The following is an 18316-nucleotide window of genomic DNA, read 5'->3' as shown; positions in this document are numbered from 1 at the left end:
CACTCAAAGCAACATGGGGAAAACCACAATATGACAAAAAGTCTTCAAATTGTCTTTGAAGAGATTTGGGGTGAAGTGCCTTGTTCTTTTCCTTTTATTCTATGTTTTTATAATTATTTTGACCTGGCAGTGACACAAGAGACCAAACGGGAGACATACATTTCAATTCATACACTTTATTTAATTGTTTGCAAATGTTCTACAATTGTTCTTAAACTGCTCAAATGTATATGCATAATTGTTCATTTTACTAAGATTTCTTAATTTTAAAATTTACAATAAACCAGTTATTTTACGAGATAAATGACTAAAAAAAATAAAGAAATACATTTAAACTAACTGATTTTTTGGGGAAAGACATGAAAATATAGCAACACATATTACAAAACTCTTGTTTCCACTGTGGGTGGAAGAACAACCTTGTGGGAGTTGTCACAACCAGACACCACCTCTTTCCTTTCATGTTCTCCCCTCAATCCTTCAAAGACAAATGGAAATCATTTCAGTGGTTCAGTGTGATCTTTGCTGGGTAAGTAAGTTTCTATACCTTTTATAAGTGTAAGTTTCTAAACATTTATCAATTTATTTTCCCTAACCCTTTGTAATTAATAATTCATTTTATTCATAGGCACCTATACGGGGCCTCAAGGACACCGTACAAACATAATTAAGAAAGCAAGTAGTCCTCAAAAAATTAGCTAAAGAAGAAAAAAAAATCATCACTGAAAGACCTTGAACCTAATGAGACAGGAATTTGCTGGAATACATATTGACAAGCCACAGTGCTTCTGTGACAATATTTTTGTGCCAATTGTGAGTTTTTCATTCTTTAAAAAATGGTTACCAACAATTTTGCCGTGCCGTGTGTACAAAGAAAAGAACACTGTACCTACTGTGAAATAAGCAGGCTGTTATGTTCTGGGGTTGCTTTGCTTAATCTGACATAGGGTGTTTTGAATTTGTGCTGCATACAAAGAAATCTAAAAAACTATCAAGGCATCCTGGAACGAAATGTGCTACCCAGTGTCAGAAAGTTGGGTCGCAGTTGCAGGCCATGGGTCGTCGAAATGTTTAAAGACCCAAACACAAGGCTAATAAAACAACAAGAACAAAACATTGGACTATTCTGAAGAGTCCTGATATAAATTGCATTGAACATGTGAGAAAGAAGCTGAAATGAGCTTGAGCATGTATTTTGAATCGGATCCGGTATTGGACAGGGAGCCGGTGGAGTCGGTGCAGGACCTGAGGGATGTGGTGGATGGGCGTTCTGCTGATAACATGGGCGGCAGAGTTCTGGAGAAGTAGTTTGTTGTCAGTTTGTTATGTGAGCTACACAAGTACATGCATAAGTACAAGTTTCTGGAGCTTTATAACATATAAATGTCATGGTCTGTGTTTTGGTTTGGGTTGTGTTTAGTTTTGTTCCATGTTTTCCTGTGTTCCATGTTTGTCGTGTGCTCATTAGGTTGTTGTGTCCACCTGTTCTCGTCTACTTTGTGTCGACCAATCAGCTCTCTCCAGCCACTCGTGTCTTGTCCAGGTGTTCCTCGTTGTCTCGTCAATCTGTTTGTATTTAGTTCCCTGGTTTCTTTCACTTCTTGTCGGTTCATTGTCGTTGTCACGTGTCTTTGCCATGTCATAGTCATAGCCAGTTGTCTTTATCATTGCGGTATGTCATTGTCAGGTGTCATTTTCTCTTTCTATTCCACGTCTTACTCACAGGTCATAGTTTGTTTCCAGTTTTTGATATTCGAGTGTTTCTTTGTTACTTTGATTTGATTGGTATCTGTTGTGGGACTTTGTTCAGTTTTCCCCTTTTGAAGATTAAATATTATTATTTTGAGACTCCCGCACTCCTGCCTTGCCTCCCTGCTTCCCTGCAATTGGGTCCACCATGTTCTCGCCTTGCGTTACTCGCCCTCGCCCTAATCACGTACGTGACAATAAATCAGTTTTTATTGATATTTCTGTCTGTTTATTGGTATGTCTGCCCGTCTGTCTGTCTATGTGACAATCCTTCTATCATCCAGTCTTTCTATCTGTCGATTGATCAATTGATTGACTGAACGTTCTGTCGATCAGTTTGTCTGTCAATCTGTTGCTCTGTACAACGTTGTGGGTTTAATGTCAAGAGGTTCCTCTGCGCGACGGTTTTACAGCAATGTTGGGGGCTTTCATGTGTGACAGGGGCGTTCCCCCCCCCCCAAAAAAACGTTTCTGTCGAGAGGGAGGGCATTATTTTTTTTTTTGAGACCAAGGTTTTTTTAGGGGGGTTGAAGATCGGTTTCAGGGACGCTATGACCATAAAACTTCGCCATAAACACATACAACCAATAATTTTGAGAGGGCTTGAGAAGTTTTTATTAGGAAGGGCTGAAACCTCCCTCAAATAGGCCTAGCGACACCCCTGATCTGTGACATGTTTACCCTTTTAGAAATGTCGGGGAACTGTGTGTGATACAGTATGTTCATATTCTTGGCAACATTGAGGCTTTGACGTATGATGTTTTAACAATTTGTAACGACGCCGGGGGCTTTGACGGTAAAGGTTCCTCTGTACGATGTTTTAACCCTTTTAGCGACGTGGGGAGCTTCGGTGTACAATATCTTAATAGGTTTTACAACGTTGGGAGCATTGACGTCCAATGTTTTAACACTTTAAAGTACGTCGCGGGTTTGGTGCACGATATTTTAACACTTATCTATGTTGGGGACTTTTAGGGTTGATGTTAGAGGGTCTGCTGTGCAATGTCTGAACACTTTTAGTGACATCTGAGGTTTTGACAAACAGTATTTCAACACTTTAAGGAACGCTGCAGCTTTGAGGTTCAATCTTTTAACAATTCTAGCAAGGTTTTGGGGCTTTGCCGTGCAATGTTTGATCAGTTTTAGCGATGTTGAGGGCTTTTACGCTGTATGGCGTTTTACTACTTTTATCATTTATAGCATATATGCTTTAACACTTGCATAAAATAGGATCAAACCCTGAGAAAAGACCGATTTGGCTTGTCTTTTTTGGACTTTCCCTTCGCGCATCCTTTACTCACCAGCATGAGATGGAAACCGGGCGCGTGAGCGACGCACGCACCACACAACACAACCACTTCCTGCCCCCATTGTACTTTTACACGAAAGTGAATGCTACTTCCAATAAGCAAACAATAGACGAGGTCGAGTGGAAACGTGTGACAAACGACTACTATTTATATTTGAGCGTGAGCAGTGATTTGAGTTATATTTATTTAGGTATTGCTGTCAGGGACAGTTTGAGCTCACATTTGTCTTGTGTCTGTAGATAGATGTGAAATCAATCTGTCCCTGAAGGCAACACGTGACAAGCTGGATTGCTCGGGACAGCTCCCTCAGTTATTTGTTGAGGGTAAAACTGTGATTTTTAAACTGTCCCTGAAAGCAACCATGACGGCTTGATGAGAATTGAACATTTGAAATTGAGATGTACCGAGACGAGGCGGAGGAAGTGAGAGAGTACGGGAGTGACAAGGGGAAGCGGGCAAATTTTACATTGGCAAGTAAACAGGGAACACATTGAAACTGCACACACGCAAATCACGCTCACACGGGTGATCCTCACAACTTCTCAAAAGGGGATCAAGATCCACAGACAGACAGAACTGTCGGGCTGCTAAACACGACGTACGACGTAAAATGACGTACGTAGTGACTAATATGTAAGCGGAGCAGATGTTAACACAATTAGTATGTATTTTGTGACAATTCCTTTTCGTGTATAAGAACAAGTGAGTGAGCGAGGTCGTGTGAGGCTCTGTTTAAAAGGACAAGAAAAATCACTAATGGAACATAGTGACCTTTTGTCTTTATTTTTATTATGATTTTTTTTTTTTACCTAAACCACAAAAACAGGTGAGGCTCATGACTTCCTCCTTGCAAGGGAACAAAAAAAAGTGTCCATTTGTCTGTCTGTGTCGTCTATGACAGGTAATGGGACACTGCAGAGTGCGTACACACACACACACACACGCACACACATACACCACACCGGTATATTTTCCAAGAGTTTCAAGTTGAAGTTTCAAATTAGGGCATATTAAAGATAGTCTATATTTTCTAAGGGTTAGGTCTCAAAATTATATACATTTGTATTCTTTATTTTATTAATTTCTTTATCTGTTATCATATTCAGTAGTTTTGTTGTTCAGTTATAGAACATGATTAAATGTACAGAATTAGTTTTTGTCGGTCGCTCTGGTACATTTCTCGAATCGTCCTCGACATTTGCAAAACAGTAAGTGCATTCCTCAAAACAGTTGGTACAAGTAACAAAACACAATGCATCACCAGGAACAGGCAGTCTCTTTCAAAATCCTTGTGGCATTGTGGACAGATAAGACCGTCAAATTGTGTAGTCAGGTTGTCAACATAACAGTGTACTCAAGAGGATGTTCTGATGTTAACTTTCTAAAGTTTTGATGACAGTTATTTTACATTGTAAGTTACACATTAGTGTATATGGGAGACTGATCGCAAGAGACTGGACAACATTCTCAATTACATTTACAGTGTACTCTTTGTACTGTAATTTGTTGACAGACCATCTTATTGCGTAACAGAAAAGAAAAGACAGTACTGCACTCAGAAAAAAGAAAATTAAAAATGTGAACATAGGACAGTTTCCTGAGGGAAAACTCTACATGCAGTGCTGTAGGAATTACAGCTTGATCTACTGACAGCCCAAGCCCATGACTGAGAACAGGGGTCGACCAGTGTGGCTCTTATCAGGAATGTGCATTTGTCCTCAAGCTCTTCCTCCATTTTACCTCTTAAGTCCCTCGCCACACAGCCTCACTCCTCTTCCTCTTCTTCTTCTCTCTGGCTGTTGACCCTGTCCGATTGAAAAAAAAAAAAGAAAAGCAACATTTTATGCCCCTTTGTACGTACATGATCGTGGTATCACACTGCTGAGCTATTTCTAATATTTTGAATCTTTGGGATAAAAGCACCTCACAGGTGTTTGCTGTACAAGTGGAAGTGAATCGCAGAAACCAGCATTTCCAGTTCTGTTTTTCTTCACCTGTCTGTCCATGTGTCCATCTGTATGCGTGTGTGTGTGTGTGTGTGTGTGTGTGTTTGGACACAGAATGAGAAGGAGGAAGAAACAGTGAGTTCCACATCCCGCATCCAAACCAGAGAGAACCATGAGGACCATTTTTTTTGCTGTTCTTATTCTTCTCTTGTCGCTTTGGCTCGCGGCCTCCACGCTAATGTGTCCCGAACGCCAACACCCCAGTGAGTCATTTTTGTATTTTGTACAGCACTTTCCCCATATCCCATGCTTGAATCAAAGGACAATTGACCACGCGACTTCAAAAAAGTGCCAATATGGGAGAGATATTGCTGCTAAAATAACAGTAATCAACTGCTATATCGCAGTTCACCTATCACAGTCTTGCTATATCATGGATTTTTTTGTTGAACTTTTCACATTTTGTGTTGAAATGCATTTAAAATCTGTTTATAAGGCATGGTGAAATAAGTGTGGTTGAATTACAGTGGTTTGCAAAAGTATTCACCCCCTTGACTTCTTTCATCAGAATCAGAATCATCTTTATTTGCCAAGTAAGTCCAAAAAACAAACAAGGAATTTGTCTCCAGTAGTTGGAGCCGCTCTAGTACGACAACAGACAGTCAACTGACAGAAAGCACTTTAGAGACATAAAGACATTGAGAAAAACAGTCACTGAGCAATAAAGGGTTGCTAGTTATCTGGTAATGCCCGTACAATTTTTTATTTTTATTTTTTTGACAATTGTGCAAAAAGATGCAGTCCTCTAGCATTAATTGGAATGACTAATCTCGCAATAGTCCGGTGCAATGACCATAGGCAAGTCCCAAAATGTACGGAGGAAGGTGCTCCGGCCATATGAGACTAAAATTGATGTTTTCAGCCATCAAGGAAAACTATATCTTGTGCACACACAGCACAACTAATCTCCCCAAGAACACCATCCCCACAGTGCAACATGGTGGTGGCAGTATCACGCTGTGGGGAAACATTATTCGAGTCGACGGAAAGATGGCTGGTGCGAAATACTGTGAAGTCTGGAAGTGACCGTCAAACTTTAAGGGACTGGAGCAGTTTTCTTTTGAGGGATGGGTAGAAATTCCAGTAGCAACACGTGGCAAACTCATAAGAGACTTATCAAAAACCACTTGCGGCCATGATTTCCGCAAACGGTGGCTGGCAGCACAAAGGACTGACTTTAGGAGGGTGAATAGTTATATTTCGCATTTAACGACAAAACAGACTATTTTGTGCACAGCCATCAAATAAGGTTCAGATAAAGAAATAATTTCATTGGAGATTGTAATGTAACAAAATCGGTAAAAGGCCAAAGGGGTGGATACATTTGTTGGACACTGTACCACAAGTACCACCTCAAAAAAATACTCAGCACCACCATATTGACCAACATTAAAGTACAGTAGCGTAATATGCCCGAGTGTTCGTCAAAAAGAAGCCAGAGGTTTTATTTCCTACAAAGTATACTTAACATTATTGTAAGCCACTGTAACAGTATGCACTGTTTAAATATTAACATTTTGATGTAGTTCGAAAATAAAATACAGGCATATAAAAAAAAAAATACAGGCAAATTCATTTTGTTAAAATACAACGGAGCTGTACTTAAATGTACGATACTGGATTAAAAAAAAAAAAAAAAAAAAAAAAACGTTTAAACCACATGCAGTTTGATTATTTAATTCAGTGATTATTTGGTATTCCACTAGAGGGAGCCCACATACCACAGTGGTATGTGTACTACACTTGGAGAAGCACTGCTGTGCTGTGCATTATCAAAACGACTAAAATAGCCATAACATTTGGCATCATTTGCTTAAAAAGCAAATGCAAATGTATTGTTTTCAAAGTGAAATACAACTGAACTATACTTATTACCTACTAAATGTACTGTAGTGTAACTTTATGCAGTTTGAACGTTGAACAAAGTGATTCGTTCATGTTCGACTAGAGTGAGCCCACCTACCACTCTTTCAGAAACACTGCTTTTTACCTTGTCAAAATGAGTAATGTAGCCATACAGTTTGGCATCGTCTGCAAAAAAACATAACTGAACAGCGTTCACATGTTGGCTAACATCCAAATGTGTGTGTGTGTGTGTGTGTGTGTGTGTGTGTGTGTGTGTGTGTGTGTGGTTCTCTCAGGCCTTATCTGCGTCAACGACTATGACAAAAACATGACTTGCATCTGGAACAACTCAGATGCACGCACGGCCGATGGCCAGGCGCCGTGCAGCTTACACACGGAAAGCATTTATCCGAAGCGGTAAGGAAAAAAACCTCGAACATCTCAAGATGGATGGAACATGAAGTGGTGATGCTGTACCGGGGACATTTGGGTTTTGTGCTCAATGCAGCGCATGAGTCGGTTTGCGTGCATAACAAGGACAAACATTTGGCTAGTATTTCAAATTAGGGTTTGCAACCAAGGTTGGGAGAAAACGTCATCCCTCGGAGACTGAAAGTGATGTCACTATTACAGTAGCCCTTTTGCTGTTTATTAAGCCTGGTTTGTTAAAAATGTATATGTAGGAACTGCAACTGTGTCCGCCCACCTCTCCGCATCAAAGTTAAGGTGCAGATTCATTTTCGCCGAGTAAACTGCCTTTGAAATGTCGCTAGCTCGGCGCTCCCCTATTAACAATTTTTTAGAATAAATGCATCATACATTTAAGTAAACAGTATCAGATAAAGAAAATATGCACATTTAAAATACACCAGAACGTTTTGACATCTCGGGTTTAGTTTCACATTAGGTTTTAAAACAAAGGTTAGGGATTCAAATTAGTGTTTCAGATTGGGGTTTCAAGACACGGTTAGGAATTCAAACAAAACCAAAATTGAATGTGTTTTAATTGTTATGATTTCAATAGAATTCAATACTGGTCTCAGTGTCTTCTCCGGCCAGTGGATGTGTCGACACCTTCTTCCCTACAGACATGCTCCCTCATCTTTGACAGAGAAAGCAGAGTAAGTCCCTCCACCAGACGATCACCATTTCAGACACAGTGTACAGGGTGCTGAGCTACCACAGGTGGTAAAAGTACTCTCACTCACTCCTTAAGTAGATTTTACTGGCATTTACAGTTTTCCGCCGCATCTTTGGCATTTGCAACTCGCAGAGTCACCTATTTCTGCATTTTTTTTTCAACCTGTCCTCTCAACCATTTGCATTTTTCTGCTCAGGCTTATTGCTTTGGTGTCATCTTGTGGGATGTTGGTGTGAAGGAACTATTTTGAAGTGAGTTAAGGAGCTTCATTTAGACAAAAATAAATGCTCTGGCGTCATCTTGTGGTAACTTGGTTCCAAGGAACTACAGTATGTTGAAGTGAGTTGAACAGCTTCATATAGACAGAAGTTGTGCTTTGGCACCATCTTGTGGCATCTCGGTGCCAAAGAACAACTGTTTGTTGAAGTGACTTGAGGAGCTTCATTTAGACAAACGCAGTGCTGTGGCACTATCTTATGGCATCTATAGCCAGTTATTAACCTTTTTGGGCCGGGGTGTCAATTACTTGCCGATTTTCTAAATTTGTGGCAGGGCTCGGTCCACATCGCTCGCAAATAGTGGAGCAACACTGTATCTGTATTCAAAAGTAGGGAGTAAAAAAAGTTGTCAGAAAAAATGAATAGGCCTACTCCAGTAAATACAGAAAATTCTACTTAAGTACAGTAACAAAATATTTGTACTTTGTTATTTTCTGCAACTGTCCTCTACTAGCATGGAAACCAATGCCTGTGATCAGTTTCAGGAACACCACAAGCTGAGAGTCTGGATCAACTGCTCCGACGTGGCGATGTCCTACAAACCGGCCTGTCACGGTGGGTGTGGAGGATGTCGTCACGACACCACGTAAAGATCAAATGCCACATGTGACATGACTGACCAAATGAGTCAATAGTCAAGTCATGGGCTAAACAGGTATGGTGTCCAAGGTTGTCAAGCTAATTCAACCATCCAGTGCAATGTCCCCATATGCGACTCCATGTATGTATCTCCATATGCTACTCGATGCGATTCGTTCATAGTTTTTGTCCTGTTTGGACTTCGACTACAGCCTGTTAGGCAGCAAACTCGTTTTCCCCTAATTCGTTGTTGCCAAACTGCCATTATTATTTCAAGATGCACCGACTACACAACATAAGTTTACAGTGATCCAAGTGATACACGATCGACAACATTCGTACTTGGGTTTAGTGCACTTGATTTATTTTTCCAAGGTTGTGCTAATTTCAACAGCCAGGGTAACCTGCCTCTATTCATTTTAGACTGGTCTGTTGTAGCTATATGCACATTATAGTTTCTTGTCCCCCTGTTTGTTTTGTTTTCATTTCTACGACAGCCTGTTTAGGCAGCAGACAAAAAGTTGAAGATGAACCTCACTGTATTCACTATTCACTTGTCTCTGTTTTAGCTTTGTACATATACTCAAGACGTTGCTCTTTCCCTGTTTACTTTCTTTTTGGACCTCTTCTGCGGCCCGTCGAGGCAGCAAAGTAGTAATTGCACACTACTGGTTGAGCTCAAATAACAATTATCCCTCCATTGCTTCACGAGCTAGCGACGACATGCTAGTTATGCGCGGACCCTGTTTACTTTTTGTTTGGAATTCTTCTGCAACCCATTTAGGAAACCTCACTATATTCACTTTACACGTGTGTGGCTGTGTGTCTGTGTGTGTGCAGTGAAACTACCTCAGCCAGGAAAGCCTCAAATCAACCAGACCACCATATCCTGGGTGGGCGCCAAGCAAGGGCGGGAGTCGACGAACTTCCAGCTGGAGTGGAAGCTGGCCGATGAGCCCTGGAATGTGTGTAACTCATACATGTCGAAACACACAACATAACATTAAAGGAGCTATATAAAAGGTTTTAATTTTTTATTTTTTATTTACACTTTAAAACAGTTCCCAGGTGCGTTAATAACATGTCTGTGTTATGCCTTGGTCAAAATACCCCAAGGATCAAGAATTATTAACATATTTTTACAGAATACTGTACAAATGTTAAAATGTATCTTTTAAAAGCACAATATTCCAATAATTTTTTTTTTTTCCTAGAACAAAAGGTGGAGGAAATATAAAAATAATTGAGCAATAAAGGGCAGATAACACAAATAAAGTCACATTTTTTTCAAAATATTGTGAAATTAAAAGAATAATTTAGGGGAAAAGGGGTAAACTTTTACAAAATAGTCTTTGGGAAGGAAAAAAGGCAGACTACTACAAGACTAGACTTTTTTTTCAAAAATAAATAATTATTTTTCAAAAAAAAAGTGGACTGTTATGACAGTAGTCATATAATAGTCTGCCTTTTTTAAATATACAAATATGACTTTGTTCTTTTGATAATCTGATGTATTACCCTCTACAATTAGGGCCATTTTGTAATATTCCACAGTAATAAAAAAAGACTATGCTGAGAGTATACTGCCTTTTTTCTCCCCAAAAAATACAATGTTGTTCTCCTTTTTTTCTGTAAAATATACAACTTTGTCCTTGTCACGTACGTGGTTAGGGCGAGGGCGAGTAACGCAAGGCAAGAACATGGTGGACCCAATTGCAGGGAAGCAGGGAGGCAAGGCAGGAGTGCGGGAGTCTCAAAATAATATTTAATCTTCAAAAGGGGAAAACTGAACAAAGTCCCACAACAGATGCCAATCAAATCAAAGTAAAGAAACACTCGAATATCAAAAACTGGAAACAAACTATGACCTGTGAGTAAGACGTGGAATAGAAAGGGAAAATGACACCTGACAATGACATACCGCAATGATAAAGACAACTGGCGACTATGACATGGCAAAGACATGTGACAGCGACAATGAACCGACAAGAAGTGAAAGAAACCAGGGAACTAAATACAAACAGATTGACGAGACAACGAGGAACACCTGGACAAGACACGAGTGGCTGGAGAGAGCTGATTGGTCGACAAAGTAGACGAGAACAGGTGGACACAACAACCTAATGAGCACACGACAAACATGGAACACAGGAAATCATGGAACAAAACTAAACACAACCCAAACCAAAACACAGACCATGACAGTCCTTGTAATATTACACTGTTTCTCTCATTTTTTTCTTACTTTCTTCTCATATTAGTGTGCCTTTTAGCTCTCAAAAATACTTAAGAGAGCAATTTGTGTTCTTGGGGGAAAAAATTGTTTGTTCTTGTAATAATCTGCCCCCCCCAAAAGAAATTGCTACTTTTTAATATTCCACTTTTTTTTTTATTGTCGGAATATATTCTGCCTTCTTGCCCAACAAAATAATGACTTTATTCTTGTAGTATCCTGCCTTTTCTCTCTTGAAACAATACATTATTCTCGTAATATTACACCTTTTCTCTAACAGATACAACTCTGTTCTTTTAATATTACACAATTCCCCCCCCTAAAAAAAACTTTATTCTGGAAATATTTTGCCTTTTTTCCTCAAAAATGTAATAATCTGCCCTTTTCCCCCCAAAGAAAGAGACTATTATTGTAATATTCCACAGTTTTTTGAAAAAATATGACTTTATTCTTTTAATATTCTTTTTCCATGTAGACATTCTGAAATTAGAAAACTTTGTAATATTCTGCCTTTTTTTTGAAAAAAAATTAAATTCCTGTAATATTCTGTTTATTTCTTGACTTTTTAAAATCTAACTATACCTTTTTTTCCCTCCAAATTTTAAAAGTATTTTTGTAATATTAAGCTTTTTTTCCCCCAACAATTTGTACTCGTGAAAGTAAATGTTTACCTCCACCAGGGGGCGTCAGTGCACAGAGAGGAGAAACATTGCAATCAGTTGTGCCGATCCGAGTTGAGTGTCGACCAGTTGCTGCGAGGCACCGTGTACGAGATACGTATTCGTGTAAGACGTTCGACTGCATTGTCGGTGTGGAGCGACTGGAGCGCCTCAACACGGTGGATGTCTGATGTTGGGATGGCCACAGTGCCACCTGCTGGTGGGTTCCTCTTCTACACACTTAACGTTCGTGTCGGAGGGACAATTCGGATCCAGATTGCTGAATTGAGATCAAAAGTGAACCAATTTTTTCTTGTGTCAGGATTTCAAATTAGGGTTTCAAATTTTTGTTTTAAAGTGGCACTAAACAGGCCCAAAAATGTCATGTGAATTTAACACGACAGAGAAGAGTAATGCCTCACAAATTTGAAAATTATATATAAAATCGGGTGCGGCATGGTGGACGACTGGTTAGAGTGTCAGCCTCACAGTTCTGAGGACCTGGGTTCAATCATGGCCCCGCCTGTGTGGAGTTTGCATGTTCTCCCCGTGCCTGCGTGGGTTTTCTCCGGGCACTCCGGTTTCCTCCCACATCCCAAAAACATGAATTGGAGACTCTAAATTGCCCGTAGGCATGACTGTGAGTGCGAATGGTAGTTAATTCCTATGTGCCCCGCGATTGGCTGGCAACCAGTTCAGGGTGTACCCCGATGACAGCTGGGATAGGCTCCAGCACCCCCGCGACCCTAGTGAGGAGAAGCGGCTCAGAAAATGGATGGATGGATGGATAAAATCAGGTTACAAAACTTAAATGAATAATAAGAGCCACCTATCAGACGCTGTGGGCGTGTTGAATGGATGTGTCAAAAGGAATCAAACATACTGATGGGGTGAATGCTTATACGATGTAAAATCACATTAGGAAGCTAAACTTCAAAATTGAATGGTTATTGTGAACTATAATCATATTGATGACATAATGTCACAGCCGAACACGGCACGTGACGACAGCGCGACGGTCGGAGGAGCCCCAGTCGGCACTGCCCCGTTCACTAGAATCAAGTTACCCACGAAGCCATGTTGTCTCTAGTGAAAGTTTACAAAACTATCCATCATAAAGTGCGCACTGCAGAGTCGGGCGGCGGTGTTGATATTCAGCTCGCTATCTGCGTGTGTCTTAAAATAGTCAATCCATCGCTTTTAAAGTCACCGAAATTGAGGCATCCAGCGAAAATGCTTTTTCGGCGTGTAGAACATCGTTAGCTTGCTAACTGCACGCTGGAGTGGTAAATAGGTATTGTTATGGAAGTTAAGGACAGCTAACTCACAACTGAGCAGCATAGCCAAACGAAACGACGTCACTTTGTCCTTATATAGTGGGGGAGGGAACTTGCGCTAGAAAGTATATGCCCCAGCCCCGTGATGTCACAGGGCTGTCTTTTGGCCCCGCTCACAAAATCAGGAAAATTCAAAAGCGAAAAAGATGCTTACGATAGATCTCAACAATTCAGCACTATATTCTTGTAGGTCTTTGAATAGGTTTTCAGCACTTCAAACATATTTAGTGCATTTGGAAACAAAACATGGATTTCTGCTTAGTGCCACTTTAAGTCTGATTCAGGGTTTCAAGTTAGGGTTTCGAGCAAGGCTTTCCAGTCAGGGATAGGTTTTTAAACAGGGTTGGGGTTTTGAATGATTATTTTGAGCCAGGGTTAAGGTTTCAAAATAGACAGTTTTGGTGTTTCAAGCCGGGGTTAGGGTTTTAAACAAGGGATAGGGTTTCAAGCCAGGGTTAGGGTTTCAAGTTAGGTTCTCAAGTCTGGGTTAGCATTTTAAACAAGAGTGAAGGTTTCAAGTAAGGGTTTCAAATTAAGATTTTAACCCAGAATTTAAGGTTTCAAACAAATATTTTGGTTTCAGGTCAGGGTCTTCAAATTAGAGTTTCAAGCCAGGGTTAGGGTTTCAAACAAGGGTTATGATTTTGATTTAGAGTTTTGAGCCAGGGTTAAAGTTTCAAAGTAGGATTTAAAGCCAAAGTTTGGATCCTAAATTAGGGTTTCAAGCCTGGGTAAAGGTTTTAAACAAGTGTTAGGGTTTCAAGTCAAGGTTTAAAAATGGGATTCAAAATCTGAATTCAGGGTTTCAAGCAAAGGTTAAGATTTCAAACAAGGGGTAGAGTTTCAAGTTATGGACTAAAACAAAGGTTAGGGTTTCAAGACAGGATTTTCATATTAGGGTTTCAAACCGGTGATGGCGTTTCAAGTTAAGAGTTTCAAGCCTGACTTAAGAGTTTCAAAATTAAGGTTTCAAGTCAGAGTTGGGGTTTTAAGTTAGGCTTTAGAGCCTAGGTTAGGGTTTCAAATAAGAGTTTTAATTAAAGGTGTTGGAAGTTTGGGTTTTAAAGGTTTGAAGGTTTCAATTCATCCTGTAACTAGACAAATTACTTTTGGAGCTCCAGTATGTTGATATCCTGATCCCAAATTTCTCTTGTCTTTGTCAAGACTCCTTGTGGCTGGTTTTGGGGGTGACAGTCTCAGGAACAGCCTTTGCTGTCTTCTTAGCTCTTCTCGTCTATAGGACAGACAAGAACAACTGGTAAGCACATACTGGATATAATTACAGTACTGTGTACAAACATAGTGTAAATACTTTCTAAGGCAAAGTATTTTGTGTTTTTAGGCTATACGCCTTTGAGAAGATTCGAGGTCCACTGCTACCAGACCCGGGAAAATCCTTCCTGCGGAACGTAGGTTTGCCAGAGCTACCAGATGGCTCCTTTCTACCATTTATTAATAATAACAAACACCTTGCACTATAGAAAATAACATAATGACTGGTAATTAAATTCACTGATGGTGTAGTGGTCCATCCGCCTGACTTTGGTGCAAGCATCGGGGTTCAGTTTCCACTCGGTGACAGTATGAATGGGAGCGTGAATGGTTGTCTGTCTTTATAGAATACTGTATGTCCCCTGCAACTGACTGGTGACCAGTCTGGGGTGTAGTCTTTTCCTGAGGATCCAGGATATGAGACAGACGACCATTCACTCTTGCAATCACACGGCCGCTGAGTGGGAAGGGTGGAAGGCTGTCTCCAGGTCCAGGATGAGATCTTGCCCCAAGTGGAGGAATTCAAGTATCTCGGGGTCTTGTTCACGAGTGCGGGGCGAATCGAGCGGGAGATGGACAGGCGGATCGGTGTAGCGTCTGCAGTGATGCGGAATCTGTATCGGTTTGTCGTGGTGAAGAAGGAGCTGAGCCCAAAGGCAAAGCTCTCGATTTACCGGGTGATCTACGTTCCTACCCTCACCTATGGTCACACACTGGGGGTCGTGACCGGAAGAACAAGATCCTTGATACAAGCGGCCGAAATTAGTTTCCTGCGCAGGGTGTCCGGGCTTTCCCTGAGAGATAGGGTGAGGAGCTCAGTCATCCGGGAAGGGGCTCAAGAGTCAAGTCGCTGATATGAGCCAGATGTGGTGACTCGGGCATCTGGTCAGGGTGCCTCCTGGACGCCTTCCTGGTGAGGTGTTCCGGTCACGTCCCACCGAGAGGAGGCCCCGAGGATGAGCCAGGACACGCTGCAGAGACTATGTCTCCCAGCTGACCTGGAAGCACCTCGGGATCCCCCTGGAAAAGCTGGACGAAGTGGCTGTGGAGAAGCGAGTCTGGGCTTCTTGACCCTGAGTGAACGTGAAGACAACACATGGATGGTTAACGTGAAGGTAACACATGGATGGAAGGACTGAGTGGTAACTGAACCCACGCTCCCTTTACCAAAGCAAATACCACTACACCATGAGTGACCCTAGAAATACTGTAATCCAGAGAGTAAATGGAAAAACTAAGTAGTCCACTCACCTTCAGAACTTCTGCTGTCCTCCAGAAGTGGGCAAGTCCTCCTTTCAGCAGCGAGTCCTTCCAGTCCTTCCTCTGTCCGGTGGACATCCTCTCGGTGAACTCCGTTGGCCGTGTGGACCCTGAAGAACCTTGGTACCCTGGAGGACCTGGGTATCTTGGAGCGCTGCTAGAGAAGATGATGATGATGAAGACCACAAGAGTCAGCCTCTTACACCCCAGGAGCTCCCAGCTGTGGCCTTCCGCTCCTCCTGTGGCCTCCCTCACGTCGGGAAACCTGCAGCCATGTGCCCCCGATTCACCCTATGGCCACATGGGAGCTCTCATGGACCAGGATAGGGAAATGAAGGATACTCCGAACTGCTTCCTGGAGGTTCTCAGCAGGGTCTCCCAGTGCAGCAGCGAGGTGACGCCAGTTATTTCAGACAGTGAGAAGATTGAGTTGTTCCAGAGTGAACATGCGGGAGAAGAGTCAGAAGGTAAACATGGAGGTGAAGGAAAATCTCCGTTTGGAGGGAGTTTCATCGAAGGCTCCGTTCAGTTGAGTTTGAAATATGAATGCATCCAGACGCTACACTACGACGACACCCCCGAGCTCCCCAGCGCCGATTCGGGCATTGGGAGCGTGGGCGAGGAGCAGGGAGGCCTTGAGGTGAGCTTGGATGACGGGGAGGAGAAGGGCTTATGCTTCCAGTGTCGTCCTGATCCTCCTGGTCGTGGTTCTCCTTTGAGCTGCCACCGTCCAACTCTGGAGAGTCTGCAAGCTCTCATGCTGGACACCACAGACTTCACACGTGGATCGGTAGAGCCTTCCAGTGGTGGTTATATGTCAGTGTGTCCCCAAGAGCACATCGCAAACTGAATGCACACGCGCCCCCACTGAGTTGGTGAACCTCCGCTACCTCCCACAGACCCTAAACAAAACCTCAAAAAAGCAGTTAATTTAAGTTAAAGTTCATTTTTTAAAAATAATTTTGTTTCTCTTTTTAAGTGGCGCACTCACTTCAACAAATGATATAGCGCTGCACCCTTTACCCCACAGACACCCTAAACAAGCCCAGAAGAAATATTTTTTTGTTTATTTTTTCAAATAGTTTATAGCAGTCATATCCAATCTTCTTAAGCCACACACTCTGTTGAACATCCCCACTCATTTGGCACACCTCCTCTCCTCCCGCAGCCTAAAAATGCTTCTTTTTTGGGGAGTTCAAAAAATTATTTTCATACAGTTGATGGCTAACTTTTTCAAACTTTTTATGCTCTTTTTAACTCCCTTCAACCTCCCCACTGAGTTGATGCACCCTCTCTACCCCACACACACCCTAGATAAAAAGTCCCAAAAAGCAATATATTTGAGTTACACATTATTTTATAGACTGGTTATAGTCTTTCCTGAACTTTTTAAGCCTCATACCCCCCTTCAGTATCCTGACTCAGCTGGCGCACTCCTCTACTCTGATCACACCTTCAATAAATCCAACAAAAACTTTTTTTTTGTTGAAAATTAATATAGATTGTTTACATTTCATGTTTTGAAGCTGAGCATATAGATTGTTTACATTTCATGTTTTGAAGCTGAGCACTCTCTTCAGCATTCTGCCCCACGCACACCCTAATAATAGTCCCAAAAAACAATTACTTGGAGTTAAACATGAATTTCAATAGTTTATAGCAGCCTTTCCTGAACTACTCAAGTCCCTTTAGTATCCCGACTCAGATGGCGCACACCATCCACCCCGCAAACATCCTAAATAAGTTTTTAAAAATATAATTGATTTTTTGAAAAAAATAACGTAGTTTAGTTTATCTTTTGAAGCCGAACACTCCCGTCAGCATCGCCAGGCATTCTCGTCCAACATCAGGTAAGACCTCACAAATGCGCTTCTTGAGGAATGGGCAAAAATTCCCTTAAATTTACTTCAAAACCTTGTTGAAAGCCTTCCCACAAGAGTTGGAGCTGTTCTGGCTGCAAAGGGTAGACCAGCATCATATCAAACTTTATGGCTTTAGAATGGGATATCACTTAAAATCATATGCGAGTCAAGGCAGGTGAGCGAATACTTTTGGTAATATAAATTAGTTAAAACTTTTTTTTCTTTTAAGTTAAAAATTTAATTTCTGTAGTTTATAGTTTAACGTGTTAACCCACACACCCACTTCAGCATCCCGACTGAGCTGGAGTACACTCTCTCCCATCGCACGCACCCTAAAAAAAGGTTCTCAGGGGTTTTTAGTCCAAAAGGTTGTTTTTTTTGTAAGTTAAAATGTACTTTTTAAATATAGTTTAAAGCAAACTTTTGAAGTCTCCCCCTCCAGCATCACAACTGAGCGAGCGTACCCTTTGTCATCTGCAAGCACCATAACAAAAAAATTTCAAACTGAATTTTAATTTGTGTAATAATGTGTACAGTGAAGTCTTTCTCAAACTGTTTAAACCACGCACCTCCCTAAAAAAAAGTCGTTAAATCACAAAGGGACATTTTGAGGGGAAATGCATCTATTCCACCTTGAATATGTGCTAAGGAGAGCCTGACTGAAGTGAACTGACAATGAAGGATTAAAGTGTAAAACAACTTCTGGGTGTGATTGCTGATTTTTTTCCCCGTGACATTCCACAATGTGCTGTTGCTGCTTCATCACTTGTTTGGTTTTTGTGTCA

At 41.3% G+C, this 18316-nt stretch overlaps 1 protein-coding gene across 1 annotated transcript; it reads left to right on the top strand.

Annotated features, from left to right (window-relative positions):
- The first annotated feature begins 479 nt into the window (after window positions 1-479).
- On the top strand, window positions 480-18231 carry LOC133403744 (uncharacterized). Its single transcript, XM_061678935.1, has 10 exons — window positions 480-529; window positions 5120-5268; window positions 7207-7327; window positions 7935-8031; window positions 8809-8884; window positions 9749-9873; window positions 11822-12020; window positions 14302-14395; window positions 14480-14546; window positions 15686-18231. The coding sequence occupies exons 2-10, from the start codon at window positions 5178-5180 to the stop codon at window positions 16517-16519; spliced, it is 1704 nt and encodes a 567-aa protein (XP_061534919.1). The 5' UTR covers window positions 480-529; window positions 5120-5177; the 3' UTR covers window positions 16520-18231.
- Window positions 18232-18316: the final 85 nt, after the last annotated feature.

Source organism: Phycodurus eques, chromosome 6 (assembly GCF_024500275.1).
Source record: "Phycodurus eques isolate BA_2022a chromosome 6, UOR_Pequ_1.1, whole genome shotgun sequence".
NCBI lineage: Eukaryota > Metazoa > Chordata > Actinopteri > Syngnathiformes > Syngnathidae > Phycodurus > Phycodurus eques.
The sequence above is the reverse complement of the archived record's forward strand: the minus strand, read 5'-3'. Positions and strand labels throughout refer to the sequence as shown.